General features: G+C 45.4%; 1 protein-coding gene across 1 annotated transcript in view; it reads left to right on the forward strand.

The window, feature by feature from the left end:
- ACBD5 (acyl-CoA binding domain containing 5) overlaps nucleotides 1-16,562 on the forward strand; it is a 60,768-nt gene that overhangs the window by 41,820 nt on the left and 2,386 nt on the right. Inside the window, exons 8-12 of the mRNA XM_066585138.1 lie at nucleotides 7,389-7,489; nucleotides 10,167-10,341; nucleotides 10,506-10,705; nucleotides 14,605-14,652; nucleotides 16,408-16,517. Of these exons, the coding sequence (XP_066441235.1) occupies nucleotides 7,389-7,489; nucleotides 10,167-10,341; nucleotides 10,506-10,705; nucleotides 14,605-14,652; nucleotides 16,408-16,517 (634 nt within the window). The remainder of the gene's footprint in view (nucleotides 1-7,388; nucleotides 7,490-10,166; nucleotides 10,342-10,505; nucleotides 10,706-14,604; nucleotides 14,653-16,407; nucleotides 16,518-16,562) is intronic.

Raw genomic sequence — 16,562 nt, forward strand, 5'->3', positions numbered from 1 at the left:
GGTTATATGCCGGTTGGCACAGTCTTTATGTTAGGATGGTTTGGTTATATGCCGGTTGGCTCAGTCTCTATGTTAAGATGGTTTGGTTATATGCCGGTTGGCTCAGTCTTTATGTTAGGATGGTTTGGTTATATGCCGGTTGGCTCAGTCTTTATGTTAGGAAGGTTTGGTTATATGCCGGTTGGCTCAGTCTTTATGTTAGGATGGTTTGGTTATATGCCGGTTGGCTCAGTCTTTATGTTAGGATGGTTTGGTTATATGCCGGTTGGCTCAGTCTCTATGTTAGGATGGTTTGGTTATATGCCGGTTGGCTCAGTCTTTATGTTAGGATGGTTTGGTTATATGCCGGTTGGCTCAGTCTTTATGTTAGGATGGTTTGGTTATATGCCGGTTGGCTCAGTCTCTATGTTAGGATGGTTTGGTTGTTAGCCGGTTGGCTCAGTCTTTATGTTAGGATGGTTTGGTTATATGCCGGTTGGCTCAGTCTCTATGTTAGTATGGTTTGGTTATATGCCGGTTGGCTCAGTCTTATGTTAGGATGGTTTGGTTATATGCCGGTTGGCTCAGTCTTTATGTTAGGATGGTTTGGTTATATGCCGGTTGGCTCAGTCTCTATGTTAGGATGGTTTGGTTATATGCCGGTTGGCTCAGTCTTTATGTTAGGATGGTTTGGTTATATGCCGGTTGGCTCAGTCTTTATGTTCGGATGGTTTGGTTATATGCCGGTTGGCTCAGTCTTTATGTTAGTTTGGTTTGGTTATATGCCGGTTGGCTCAGTCTTTATGTTAGTTTGGTTTGGTTATATGCCGGTTGGCTCAGTCTTTATGTTAGTTTGGTTTGGTTATATGCCGGTTGGCTCAGTCTTTATGTTAGGATGGTTTGGTTATATGCCGGTTGGCTCAGTCTTTATGTTAGTTTGGTTTGGTTATATGCCGGTTGGCTCAGTCTTTATGTTAGGATGGTTTGGTTATATGCCGGTTGGCTCAGTCTTTATGTTAGGATGGTTTGGTTATATGCCGGTTGGCTCAGTCTTTATGTTAGGATGGTTTGGTTATATGCCGGTTGGCTCAGTCTCTATGTTAGGATGGTTTGGTTATATGCCGGTTGGCTCAGTCTTTATGTTAGGATGGTTTGGTTATATGCCGGTTGGCTCAGTCTTTATGTTAGGATGGTTTGGTTATATGCCGGTTGGCTCAGTCTCTATGTTAGGATGGTTTGGTTATATGCCGGTTGGCTCAGTCTCTATGTTAGTATGGTTTGGTTATATGCCGGTTGGCTCAGTCTCTATGTTAGGATGGTTTGGTTATATGCCGGTTGGCTCAGTCTTTATGTTAGGATGGTTTGGTTATATGCCGGTTGGCTCAGTCTTTATGTTAGGATGGTTTGGTTATATGCCGGTTGGCTCAGTCTTTATGTTAGTTTGGTTTGGTTATATGCCGGTTGGCTCAGTCTTTATGTTAGTTTGGTTTGGTTATATGCCGGTTGGCTCAGTCTTTATGTTAGTTTGGTTTGGTTATATGCCGGTTGGCTCAGTCTTTATGTTAGGATGGTTTGGTTATATGCCGGTTGGCTCAGTCTTTATGTTAGTTTGGTTTGGTTATATGCCGGTTGGCTCAGTCTTTATGTTAGTTTGGTTTGGTTATATGCCGGTTGGCTCAGTCTTTATGTTAGGATGGTTTGGTTAGTTATTTCTGTTATTGTTTAACGCTATTTCGTTTTATTTGTGTGGTTTCAGGGGGTTCGGCTGGACCTGTAGTTCTAGTTTTCTGTAGTGATATGCTCTTTTAAGTATTTTTGTTATATATTGAGTATGAGTGGCTGTGTGAGTGTACAGTGGGGGGAGGGGGAATGGGTATAAAGTGACTTTTCTTTTGTTGATGGGTCATGGACCAGAGGGGAAGGGCCTCATCTTGTTGTATACAGTTGTGTTATTGTTCATGTTTGGTTGTGTTTTATACTTTTCTAATAAAAGATCTACAGGATGTAACTCAGGATCAGTACAGGATAAGTAATGTATGTACACAGTGACTCCAGCAGCAGAATAGTGAGTGCAGCTCTGGAGTATAATACAGGATGTAAATCAGGATCAGTACAGGATAAGTAATGTATGTACACAGTGACTCCACCAGCAGAATAGTGAGTGCAGCTCTGCAGTATAATACAGGATGTAACTCAGGGTCAGTACAGGATAAGGAATGTATGTACACAGTGACTCCACCAGCAGAATAGTGAGTGCAGCTCTGGAGTATAATACAGAATGTAACTCAGGATCAGTACAGGATAAGTAATGTATGTACACAGTGACTCCACCAGCAGAATAGTGAGTGCAGCTCTGGAGTATAACACAGGGTGTAACTCAGGATCAGTACAGGACAAGTAATGTATGTACACAGTGACTCTACCAGCAGAATAGTGAGTGCAGCTCTGGAGTATAATACAGGATGTAACTCAGGAGCAGTACAGGATAAGTAATGTATGTACACAGTGACTCCACCAGCAGAATACTGAGTGCAGCTCTGAGGTATAATACAGGATGTAACTCAGGATCAGTACAGGATAAGTAATGTATGTACACAGTGACTCTACCAGCAGAATAGTGAGTGCAGCTCTGGAGTATAATACAGGATGTAACCCAGGGTCAGTACAGGATAAGTAATGTATGTACACAGTGACTCCACCAGCAGAATAGTGAGTGCAGCTCTGGAGTATAACACAGGGTGTAACTCAGGATCAGTACAGGATAAGTAATGTATGCACACAGTGACTCCACCAGCAGAATAGTGAGTGCAGCTCTGGAGTATAACACAGGGTGTAACTCAGGATCAGTACAGGATAAGTAATGTATGTACACAGTGACTCCACCAGCCGGATAGTGAGTGCAGCTCTGGAGTATAATACAGGATGTAACTCAGGAGCAGTACAGGATAAGTAATGTATGTACACAGTGACTCCACCAGCAGAATAGTGAGTGCAGCTCTGGAGTATAACACAGGGTGTAACTCAGGATCAGTACAGGATACGTAATGTATGTACACAGTGACTCCACCAGCAGAATAGTGAGTGCAGCTCTGGAGTATAACACAGGGTGTAACTCAGGAGCAATACAGGATAAGTAATGTATGTACACAGTGACTCCACCAGCAGAATACTGAGTGCAGCTCTGAGGTATAATACAGGATGTAACTCAGGATCAGTACAGGATAAGTAATGTATGTACACAGTGACTCTACCAGCAGAATAGTGAGTGCAGCTCTGGAGTATAATACAGGATGTAACCCAGGAGCAGTACAGGATAAGTAATGTATGTACACAGTGACTCCACCAGCAGAATAGTGAGTGCAGCTCTGGAGTATAATACAGGATGTAACTCAGGGTCAGTACAGGATAAGTAATGTATGTACACAGTGACTCCACCAGCAGAATAGTGAGTGCAGCTCTGGAGTATAACACAGGGTGTAACTCAGGATCAGTACAGGATAAGTAATGTATGCACACAGTGACTCCACCAGCAGAATAGTGAGTGCAGCTCTGGAGTATAACACAGGGTGTAACTCAGGATCAGTACAGGATAAGTAATGTATGTACACAGTGACTCCACCAGCCGGATAGTGAGTGCAGCTCTGGAGTATAATACAGGATGTAACTCAGGAGCAGTACAGGATAAGTAATGTATGTACACAGTGACTCCACCAGCAGAATAGTGAGTGCAGCTCTGGAGTATAACACAGGGTGTAACTCAGGATCAGTACAGGATACGTAATGTATGTACACAGTGACTCCACCAGCAGAATAGTGAGTGCAGCTCTGGAGTATAACACAGGGTGTAACTCAGGAGCAATACAGGATAAGTAATGTATGTACACAGTGACTCCACCAGCAGAATAGTGAGTGCAGCTCTGGAGTATAACACAGGGTGTAACTCAGGATCAGTACAGGACAAGTAATGTATGTACACAGTGACTCTACCAGCAGAATAGTGAGTGCAGCTCTGGAGTATAACACAGGGTGTAACTCAGGATAAGTAATGTATGCACACAGTGACTCCACCAGCAGAATAGTGAGTGCAGCTCTGGAGTATAACACAGGGTGTAACTCAGGATCAGTACAGGATAAGTAATGTATGTACACAGTGACTCCACCAGCAGAATAGTGAGTGCAGCTCTGGAGTATAATACAGGATGTAACTCAGGGTCTGTACAGGATAAGTAATGTATGTACACAGTGACTCCACTAGCAGAATAGTGAGTGCAGCTCTGGAGTATAACATAGGGTGTAACTCAGGATCAGTGCGGGATAAGTAATGTATGTACACAGTGACTCCACCAGCAGAATAGTGAGTGCAGCTCTGGAGTATAATACAGGATGTAACTCAGGGTCAGTACAGGATAAGTAATGTATGTACACAGTGACTCCACCAGCAGAATAGTGAGTGCAGCTCTAGAGTATAATACAGGATGTAACCCAGGAGCAGTACAGGATAAGTAATGTATGTACACAGTGACTCCACCAGCAGAATAGTGAGTGCAGCTCTGCAGTATAATACAGGATGTAACTCAGGAGCAGTACAAGATAAGTAATATATGTACACAGTGACTCCACCAGCAGAATAGTGAGTGCAGCTCTGGAGTATAATATAGGATGTAACTCAGGATCAGTACAGGATAAGTAATGTATGTACACAGTGACTCTACCAGCAGAATAGTGAGTGCAGCTCTGGAGTATAACACAGGGTGTAACTCAGGATCAGTACAGGATAAGTAATGTATGTACACAGTGACTCCACCAGCCGAATAGTGAGTGCAGCTCTGGAGTATAATACAGGATGTAACTCAGGATCAGTACAGGATAAGTAATGTATGTACACAGTGACTCCACCAGCAGAATAGTGAGTGCAGCTCTGGAGTATAATACAGGATGTAACTCAGGAGCAGTACAGGATAAGTAATGTATGTACACAGTGACTCCACCAGCAGAATAGTGAGTGCAGCTCTGGAGTATAATACAGGATGTAACTCAGGAGCAGTACAGGATAAGTAATGTATGTACACAGTGACTCCACCAGCAAAATAGTGAGTGCAGCTCTGGAGTATAATACAGGATGTAACTCAGGAGCAGTACAGGATAAGTAATGTATGTACACAGTGACTCCACCAGCAGAATAGTGAGTGCAGCTCTGGAGTATAATACAGGATGTAACTCAGGAGCAGTACAGGATAAGTAATGTATGTACACAGTGACCCCACCAGCAGAATAGTGAGTGCAGCTCTGGAGTATAATATAGGATGTAACTCAGGATCAGTACAGGATAAGTAATGTATGTACACAGTGACTCCACCAGCAGAATAGTGAGTGCAGCTCTGGAGTATAACACAGGGTGTAACTCAGGAGCAGTACAGGATAAGTAATTTTAATGTATTTACATAGTTCTTCCACTTGTGTGGGATCATTCTGTAAAGGTACTTGTACTCTTAAGTATCGTAATTCTAGAACTGTGACTAACTTGGTGCTGATTTCAGGCTACCTGATGTCACCCGACTTGTGTGTCCTGTTTACCAGAGAACAGAATAGCATATTATACTCGCTGTACTGATCACATGATCTGCAGTATGTGGATGGGGGTTGGAGCGTAGACTAATACTTTAATCTCTTGCCTCTTAATTAGTATTGTAAAAGCAGCAGACAGCGTGCAGTGCCTCCCCTCGCTGCACAGTATAGTGTGCAGTGCCCCCTCGCTGCACATTATAGCGTGCAGTGCCCCCTCGCTGCACATTATAGCGTGCAGTGCCCCCTCGCTGCATATTATAGCGTGCAGTGCCCCCCTCGCTGCACATTATAGCGTGCAGTGCCCCCTCGCTGCACATTGTAGCGTGCAGTGCCCCCCTCGCTGCACGTTATAGCGTGCAGTGCCCCCTCGCTGCACGTTATAGCGTGCAGTGCCCCCTCGCTGCACGTTATAGCGTGCAGTGCCCCCCACGCTGCACGTTATAGCGTGCAGTGCCCCCTCGCTGCACATTATAGCGTGCAGTGCCCCCCTCGCTGCACATTATAGCGTGCAGTGCCCCCTCGCTGCACATTGTAGCGTGCAGTGCCCCCTCACTGCACGTTATAGCGTGCAGTGCCCCCTCACTGCACGTTATAGCGTGCAGTGCCCCCTCGCTGCACGTTATAGCGTGCAGTGCCCCCTCGCTGCACATTATAGCGTGCAGTGCCCCCCACGCTGCACGTTATAGCGTGCAGTGCCCCCTCGCTGCACATTATAGCGTGCAGTGCCCCCCTCGCTGCACATTATAGCGTGCAGTGCCCCCCTTGCTGCACATTATAGTGTGTAGTGCCCCCCCTCGCTGCACATTATAGCGTGCAGTGCCCCCTTCTGTGCATTATAGCGCGCAGTACCGCCAACAACCCCCCCTTACCCCCGCTGCACATTATAGCGTGCAGTGCCCCCTCGCTGCACATTATAGCGTGCAGTGCCCCCTCGCTGCACATTATAGCGTGCAGTGCCCCCCTCGCTGCACATTATAGCGTGCAGTGCCCCCCTCGCTGCACATTATAGCGTGCAGTGCCCCCATCGCTGCACATTATAGCGTGCAGTGCCCCCTCGCTGCACATTATAGCGTGCAGTGCCCCCCTCGCTGCACATTATAGCGTGCAGTGCCCCCCCTCGCTGCACATTATAGCGTGCAGTGCCCCCTCGCTGCACATTATAGCGTGCAGTGCCCCCTTGCTGCACATTATAGCGTGCAGTGCCCCCCTCGCTGCACATTATAGCGTGCAGTGCCCCCTCGCTGCACAGTATAGCGTGCAGTGCCCCCTCACTGCACAGTATAGCGTGCAGTGCCCCCTCGCTGCACAGTATAGCGTGCAGTGCCCCCTCGCTGCACAGTATAGCGTGCAGTGCCCCCTCGCTGCACATTATAGCGTGCAGTGCCCCCTCGCTGCACATTATAGCGTGCAGTGCCCCCTCGCTGCACAGTATAGCGTGCAGTGCCCCCTCGCTGCACATTATAGCGTGCAGTGCCCCCCCTCGCTGCGCATTATAGCGTGCAGTGCCCCTTCTGTGCATTATAGCGCGCAGTACCGCCAACAACCCCCCCTTACCCCCGCTGCACATTATAGCGTGCAGTGCCCCCCTCCCGCTGCACGTTATAGCATGCAGTGCCCCCCCTTCTGTGCATTATAGCGCGCAGAACAAACAATTAGAAATGACCTGTTATACGTCGGTAGAGGTGCGGCTGGGAGGGGAAACAATGAAGTGTCACCCAAATAAGATGGGTTCCAATAGGCAGCACCACCAGGTATTGTCTGCACTGGGAACGCTCTCCTTGGAGGTGCATCGTACTAAACCGTCCCCAGAAGTCGCTATTAACCAGTTACATCCTGTCTTCCAGGAGATGATTGCACGGAGGATATTGCTGCGATGCAGCACCTGACAAGTGACTCGGACTCGGAGATCTTCTGCGATTCTATGGAACAGTTTGGACAAGACGAAGTAAGTGGGAATCTCTTACATGATAATGGAGTCTGGCATCGATGTGACATATTATAATGGCGTTAGTGTTCATTAACTATCCGGCTCTCGGAAACATCAGGAGGGGGCGATAAGAGAAGCTTCTCCTAAATAACTGCGCCTTTATTTATCCAATTTCCACTGGCGATTTACCAGAACTGAAGAGGGAACTTCATTATGTTATGTTGGCAAGCTCCTCATGTCTTCCACTTATTCTCTTTATCCTTTAAGAGGCAAACTCAGAAAGGAAACGTATTTCTTAACCCCTTAGTGACCAAGACTCCTTTTTACACCAGTCATGAATGGGCTGTGAACTTCCACATACATATTTTTTAAAGCAGTGGTTTGGCGGACTACTGACAGCCCGGCTCCTGCTCTAACCACAAGAAACATAGCAACCTCGAATCCTGGCAGTTATACCCCTTGTATGCCACAATCAATAGCAACTGCAGCATGTAAGCAGATGACAGGGCGAGGAAGATCTTTCTGTCACCCATCAGCACCCTGCAGTATGATTCCAAGATACCAATGCGTTCCCATGGCAGCTGGAAGTCTGACCAAGGCCTCCGTGTCTGCCATGTAACTCGGGCTATTAGACCCTGCCCCCTGCAGAGGGTGATAGGCTGCTGTACAAAGGTTAATAGAATGCACTACCTACAGCCTGGTTTAGACACAATGCTTATGGCTCGAAATAGCTTGCCGCTTGTCTTCTGCATCCAGCTGTTCCCTGCTGTTATACAGCCGAGCGCTCCGAGCAGAGGATACAGAAGACAAGTGCGGTGTCCCTGCTTGTCTTCTGCATCCAGCTGCTCTCTGTTCGGAGCGCCCGGCTGTTATACGGCTGAGCGCTCCGTGTGGGGTATGGAGAACACAGCTGGACTGCTCTGTTCTTCATACCCAGCCTGTCATTGGGGAGCGGGATACATCTGAAACAATAGTATCAGCTGTATCCCGCTGTGAATTCCTGATAACTGATTGCTAAACTTTCAGCATGCGGAAAGGCAACGATCAGCGATTCCTTAAGGAAAACTGCAGGATGTCAGTGCAGTTAGACACGATTATCGCTCAAAAGACGGCTTTGAGTGAAAATTGTCGTGTCTAAAAGGGCCTTTAGTAATACAGTGTACTATCCTAGCAAATAAGTGATCACATCTTCCAGTTCCCTTCAGGAGTTAAAAAAGTGCCAAAAAATTCAATAAAGTTTAATTAAAAAAAAAAAAATCTAGTTGAAAAAGCAACATGACTTTTTTTCCCTCAAAAACCCGTTTGGATAAAATACAAAAAGAAAAAATGTGACAAGCGGGCTGGACCTCTGTGAGAAAGGCTATAGCCAATGAAAGATGGCGGGAAACATTTCAAAATCATACATGGGGCGATTATACGGTTTCAATATCAACCTGCATGCTGTAGATGCTCTCAACCAAAATCTGATTTCTTACACAGCATTGGGCAGAGGTCCAGTCGCTGGTGCATGTAATTGGAGAATCGCTTGTACCATTAACCAAGCCTGTGCATTTCATGCTGTTCCTAGCCAAACGAAAAACACTAATATATTAAGCATACTATCCTCATAATAAGCAGACGATGTCTGCTGTCAAAATGGCCCCCAGAATTATCGGAAATACTGCCGCAGCTAAGTTAAAAATGGAGAGATTGGAGATTGAAAAATGCGCGGAATTCCAAGCATTGAAATTTTTCAAAAAATGGAGGGTCTTCATGGAAAAGTTCTAAGATTCAAACCAGATTGGCGAATGCATGCGCCCATTTAGTAATACAACATGGCATTCTACCCAGTTGGATGTGAATCGCTTGGAGAGAATAAAGATTGCAGATGAAAAACGAAGCTCACATAAAGCAACACTTGGCGGTGGGTGGTCGGGACGGCGCCTCTGCTGACTGCAGCCGGATATATGAAGGGGGGACCTGTAGCGATTTATTATGCAAAGACCAAAGTGGGAGAGTAAATGGTGTGTCGCAGGTGAAGGAAACCCTGTCCCAATAGAACATCCAGGGAGAGCATGCAAGGAGACAGTCTGGGGTACAAGACCCCCAGAAGTAATAGGTATAGATAAAGAGAAAAGGACTCCTGCACTCAGGGAACCAGAAAAACCCACCAGAACACACAGACAAGTAGACACAATTAGAGGAACTACATGCGTGGATAGACTTCTTGTATAATCATTGCAGAGGGGTCATCAAGAATGATGGAACCTCCACAATGGGGTCAAAAAACAGATACTTTTATTGACAAACAGAAGGGTTCGGAGCTTCAGTTGCTCCTTTATCAGGCACAAATCCTTGGTTCTCTCTGTGACACTGGAGCGGAGACGGGGGGAGCTGTGATTAGCACCCGACTCTCATCAAGTTACCATGTCAGTGTCCAACCGGCAGCAGCTAAGAAGGCTCGGGATTAAGAAAAGGAGTGCAGTAAATCTGCATCATCTCCTGCCTTCAGATAGCTGATACTTTGGACTGGAGATATTGCCAACAAACCCAGATCCGTCCGTCATAATTATAAAGCTGCCATGTTTAAGAATCGGTGACCAGTGCCAGAAAGCCTTTACTTTGTAGGCCGCCCATTGAAATCGCAGTCTGATGCAGAATGCATAGTCGTCTTTGTGTGATTGGCTTCCCATGTAGACCCGTTTATGACTTGCAGGTTGACCACAGTCAGCTGGTGGAGCGCGTTCTGATCACCGAGCCTTCGTCAGACGTGCGAGTTGGCGGAGAAGCAAAGGAAGGTGGAGAAGACGGGAAAGCCTCTGGGCGAACTCCGCAGAAAGAGAAGTCTGGGAATGAGAAGGCCGACTACTATGCATCCAGGAGAGGAAGAGGTAAGTGAGCTGTAAGGTCACAGCAGCATTTGGGCAGCTTCTAGTAGGTGAAGGCAAGGCTCACCTTCTACCATTATGTTTGAAGGTCCCATTGGCGCACGTCTACGCGATAGAGCGATGTCTGTTGTGTAACCTTACTCTGCACCAAATTTTCTCTCATCCAGCCAGTCGAATGAATCCCGTGGGCGATGGATCCCGCGGGGGTCAGATGGGAAGCGGTGGAGATGGTGAGCGATGGGGATCAGAGAAGGGACCGGAGGGCAGCATTAATGAGCAGATAGCGGTGGTACTGATGCGGTTGCAGGAGGACATGCAGAACGTGCTTCAGAGGCTGCAGACGTTGGAGGCCCTTACTGCTTCTCAGGTAACTGACCGCTCTGGATGCCAGTCCTGCAGTAGCTTTATACGCCGTCCTTAAAGAAAACGCAACGCTTACCAGACGATTGTATGTACTGTAAAAATATATTAACTCCTTCATGACTACCTAATGTATATTAACGTTGTGCGGTTGTGAAGTGTGTATGTAGCGGGCTCGGGAGAAGATTCTGCCTCATACCGGGGCGGTTGTTTCTGACAACTGATCATGGCAGTTGAAGGCAGCTATCTCTGATCCCGGGTAAACAGTCCCTCCTGTGCCTCCCGCCTACAACACAATCAGGTTAGCATGGCCGCACAGAGTGCATCAAATCCTGTCCTTGGCAAGGCTTGATAGGTAAAATCAAAAATCATAATATACTGCAATACTGAAGTATTACAATATATAGTACAAGAGATCAAATTATTAAAAGTAAAAGTTCCCTTTGGGAACTAAATATAAGTGTAAAAGAAGATTTTAAAGTTTTTTTGTGTATTTTTACTGTAAAAAAAAAAACCTTTTGAAAAGTTAAAAGAAATCTTTTTCCTATTTTACTGATAAAAAAATATACATTTAGAAAAACCCACAGATTTGGAATCGCCATGTGCGTATTAGTCCAAACTATAGGAATATCACAATATTTACCCCGAATGACTAAGACTGTTAAAAAAGAAATGGAATGCCAGAATTAAGGTTTGGGGGGTTTTTTTGTATTCCAGCTCTAAGAAAAATTTTAGAAAAAGATTATCAGAAAGGCATATGGTATTCAAAATTGAATTAATAAAATCTACGGCTCACCCCTCAAAAAATTAGGACAATCGACAGAACAATTAAAGAGTTTCGGGTCTCAGAATACGGTGGCTGAAATCAATGTATTTTTGACCCCTTTAAGGACCAGACACATTTTAGGGATTTTACCCCTGTGGTGGTTTTACTGCTCTATATTTTTTCCTTCAGCTACCAAAATTATTTTTGCTGCAGTTTTTTTCATTGACATATAGGGCTATATTCTAAATATCTTTTTCACTGCCTTTTTTTCCCCGTTTTTTAGTTTTATCGGGGCTAAAAAGCTACATAAATTATTTTTTTTTTTTAACATTTATAGTTTCTTTTTTTTTTTTTTTTAATTAGTATGTTTTCCCTAAAATAAAGTACAGGAATGGGTTCCTCATTTTGTTACAAGGCACATACAGCGACGGTTTGGGTTGGCGTCTGCTTTGGGTTATTTTCTTTATGTATATATTTTTATTTTATTCTGTAGTTTTGTTTTACCTATATATGTAACTATTCTTTTTGATATCTATGTCCGACATGACGTCATACAAGACCTCTGGGGGATATTCACATGATCTTTTTACACTTTTACACTGTAGCTAGGGCATCCATAGGAAAACATCCCCTGTAGTGACAATAATCACCGGCAGAGCTGGTCAAGGTCTTCTAGGACCCTGTAGCTCTGCTGTAGCAGGAAATCCCGGCGGTCATGTGACTGCTGGCTCGTGTAGTGGAAGTTATACTTCCACTTTCACTTTTTAGTACATAGCGCTCATTGGGCGCTGTGTACTCGGGAAAGGAGAAGGCTGAAGGGGTGAAAAACCACTTCTCCCTCCTCCTCAGGTTATCAGCTGTGACTAACAGTTGATAACTGTGCATTATTCTATTTTATTGTAGAAGCAGGGGCTTTAACCCCCCCCCACCATATTTTTACTATCGGCTGGGTTTAAAGCCCAGGACCAAGCGCTGTAAATTTACAGTACTTGGTCCTTAATTGGTTAAGTAAAAATTGAATTTACTATTTCCAAATACAAAAACATTGAAAAACTATAAAAATATTTGGTGTCAACATAACCGTAATGACCCACGGAACAAAGTTCATGGTATTTTTCCTGCACTGTGAATGATGTAAAAACTAAACCTCCCGAAAAGTGTTGCAGTTGCCTTTTTTTAAAAAATATTTCTGACCACTTAAAAGTTTTTAACAGTTTTCCGCACATTACACCGAACATTTAATGGTACCATTAAAATTACAACTCCTGTAAAAAGCAAGCCTGATAAGGAAAAATTAAAAAGTTATGGCTCTTGGATGGTGGGGCGAAAAAGCAGGAAAAAAAAATCTCTGGTCTTGAAGGGGTTGCATAGCGTGTGTCCCATAGTTGTAGTTCAGTCGTAGCCGCAGAGCTCTGTCGTAAAGCATCCGTCCTGTCCCCTCACCACGGGCCTCAGTAAGCTATAATCAGCATTGGTGAAAGTTGAAATAATACTCCCCGATTAACCTTGACTCTTCTCCCAGGTTCAGGATAAAGTGGATGGGTAGGTGCCGATTAGTGATGTCACCAGCCGTGTCAGTCCACTCCATTCACCAGAAGTCTTACTCTAAAAGTCACAAAGACTACTGCTAGTCAGCCCTGACATCATATCTAAAGTGACAGCAACACTTCTACTAACCTAAACCATCGAGGAACTGGAAAGCATAAATTTACCCCTCCACTACTCTAGACCACCAGAGAAAGAAACCTTAACCTCTTTGCTACCCTAGACTGCCAGAGAAGGAAACCACAACCGTTCTACTACCCTAGACCGCCAGAGAAAGAAACCTTAACCCTTCTACTACCCTGGACTGCCAGAGAAAGAAACCTTAACCCTTCTACTACCCTGGACTGCCAGAGAAAGAAACCTTAACCCTTCTACTACCCTGGACTGCCAGAGAAAGAAACCTTAACCCCTCTACTACCCTGGACCACCAGAGAAAGAAACCTTAACCCCTCTACTACCCTGGACCACCAGAGAAAGAAACCTTAACCCCTCTACTACCCTAGACCGCCAGAGAAAGAAACATTAACAACTGTACTGCCCTAGACCGTCAGGGAATCGGATATGAAAACCCAGCCTTCCTCAACCAGCTCTGGCTAATTGACAAATGTCAATTGCTCTATATATAAGGGTGGCGCACCACACCCCTTTGTTTTTTTTCTTTAAGCCACCTATGCACTGGGCATAAATGCTGCGGAATTTGCTGTGAAAAATCTGCAGCATTTATGGTACAAGCCACGAGGATGATATTTGAAAAATCTTGTCCACATGCAATGAAAAAATTCATGCCTGGAATCCGCAGCGTTTTAATAATGTTGCAGATTTTAATAATGAATTTCAATGCAAAAGTTGGAATCCACAGCAAATCTGTAACATTTAGAAGTGGATTTGGCTCCTGCAGATTTGCTGCCAGTTTTATGCAGTGGAAAGCTGTAAGTGAATACACCACGTGTGCTTAGTAGAAATAGGAAAGTCCCGCAGCACACCTAACACATGCACTTCAGTGCAGAGGTTCCAGTCTGTATATGCCAAGCCACCTGTGGGGTCATGAACCAAACCCCAAATAAATGCAATGGTATCCAAGGAGGCGGCAGCATCAACGGTGTAGAGATTATAAAAAAAGGGATACCATTACACCACGTGTGCTGGCACCCTTAGGATATGTGTATACCGGGCGGAAATGTTGTGGCATGGCCGCAATGCAAAATCCACAGTAAATTTTTCATCATTTCTGCATCCAAATTAGAGTCAAAATCCGCATCATTGGGGATATTTTTGACTGGAGATGGTACCAGCAGCTTATATCAGAAGACACAGGGCTCACCTCCAAAGTCTAAGGCTGTTGGCGCTTCCTTCACCCGGTACCCAGCAACCTTTACGGAACGCAGCACCGCTGGACAGGTGATGCAGAGATGCCCAGAGATTCCAAGGAATCCACAACCCGCTTTCCCACCCAAAATAAATAAGAGTCGGAGAGTGTGCGGGGGAAGGGAATTGGATTGGAAAGAGTTAATGGCTGTACAGAGGATTTTTTTTTTGAAGTTTTTCATGTCTTGGTTGCGGTCTCACAGTCTTTGTTTATTTTATTTATTTTTTAGGCCAGGTCGGCGCTCCTGGAATCTAATCTTCATCAGTCAGCTAACAAGGTAAAATAAGACGTTTTTCTTCTTCTTTATATGTTGCGCTCCATGAGGACGCGCCGCCGGTCAGGATGCAGTTGTGATGTAACCACAGACCAATTTTTCCAGTTTTTTTGTTTAATGGTGGTTTTGATGTGCGGCACAGACGGAGGATGTGTTGAATTCATCAGCTGTGGAATAATCATTTGGCCGCAGGTCGGTCTCATGTTTTGCGCAAGAACAGAACCAAAAAGTCTCATTAGCAGCGCCGTTGAAGGTTTCTTGTGGATTGTAAAACCTTGAAGACGGGTTCCCTTTAAACATATAGTTAAAAAACACACCGCAACTGCAAGAACTTGGTGACAAAACCCCCATACAGGCAACTGAATGCAGTTCTTGACTGCATCAAATCTGCATGCTGACCGGACGGCGTGGACCTCCCCTAAATCACCACCAGTGCCGCTACTTCATCTGCAACAATATGCTGTAATTAAAGGGGTTTTCCGGGACTTTACTGTTGATGACCTGCCTGCTTTATGGGTCATCAGTAGTTGATCAGCGGGGTTCTGCTGCTCGGTGTCCCCGACGATCAGCTGGCATATGGCTCGCTGTCATTGGATACAGATTCGGAAGCAGATAGCGCTGTCTGTACTGCAGCCGTCCGGGTTGGTGTTGTAGTCATTGAATTCAATGCAATACCAACCAGAGCCGCGGCAATGTGTAACAGAGCTGTCCGCTTCTGAATCTGTCTGCAATGATAGCTGGCCCAATATGAGCTGATTGGGAGGGATCCTGGGTGGCAGACCCCAGCTGTATAAAGAGGACAGGCCATCAATAGTAAAGTCCTGTACAACCCATTTAACCCCTCCCTGACCGCAATACGCCTTTTTACTGACCTCACTAATTGGCTTTAACCCTTTCCAATTCAGCAACGGCCCTCGACCCGACATTAATATTAACCTGCATAGCTACGATGTCAGACAAGGGCCGACACATGCCTCTTACAGTATACAGAACAGCCTACGACATCGGAGCTCTGTCCTGCATACTGTAAGAAACATAGGAGCCATGCAGGGAAATCTTGCTGCTGGACGAGGGCTGATACTGGATTGGAAAGTGTTCTCAAAACATTGCTTAAAAAAGAATCATCATGACCGTTCATTTTTAGGTGTTAACAAGGAATCCACAATACGCTTTCCCACCGAAAATAAATAAGGGACGGGGAGCGTGCGGGTGGCAGGGAAACTGGATTGGAAAGAGTTAAACATGCAAATACATATTTGTAAGGTGATGGCTTGGTTGACGTCTGACAGCCCGGCTCCTGCTCTCACTGCCAGGAAAGGGGAAACCTCAGATCCTGGCAGTGTAACCTCTTATATGCCACAATCAATTGCAATGACACCCATCAGCAGTGCAATCACAAGGTACCAGTGGGTTCTCATGGCAGGCGGAAGCCTGATGAAGGCCTCCATATCTGCCATGTGACTCGGCCTATTAGGCCCGCCTCCCGTAGAGTGTAATAGATTGCTGCTATTGACTTAGTAGAATGCGCTATATAAGCAATGCAGTGTACTATCCCAGTAATCACATCCTCAAGTGTCCTTCATGGACTAAAAAACTGTGTCAATAAAGCTTAATTCGAAGTAAAAACAGTTTTAAAAAAAATGGGAGTGCGGGCGCACAACCTGCAGTCTGACGGCACGGTCCCCTTTTAATACTAGATGTTCTATACTGATTAGATGGCATGTAGGCCACTTGTAATAATTGTTCTGTCTCCTACAGAAACCATCCTGGTGGCCCTTTGAGATTTCGTCTGGCACGCTAGTGTTTGCGGTTATCTGGCCATTCGTTGCTCATTGGTTAATACATCTATACTTACAAAGGAAGCGGAGGTAAGTTTCCACTGTGGCACTATTTCCCTGGCAGCTGTGGACCCC

This window comes from Eleutherodactylus coqui, chromosome 12 (assembly GCF_035609145.1).
Source record: "Eleutherodactylus coqui strain aEleCoq1 chromosome 12, aEleCoq1.hap1, whole genome shotgun sequence".
Taxonomy (NCBI): domain Eukaryota; kingdom Metazoa; phylum Chordata; class Amphibia; order Anura; family Eleutherodactylidae; genus Eleutherodactylus; species Eleutherodactylus coqui.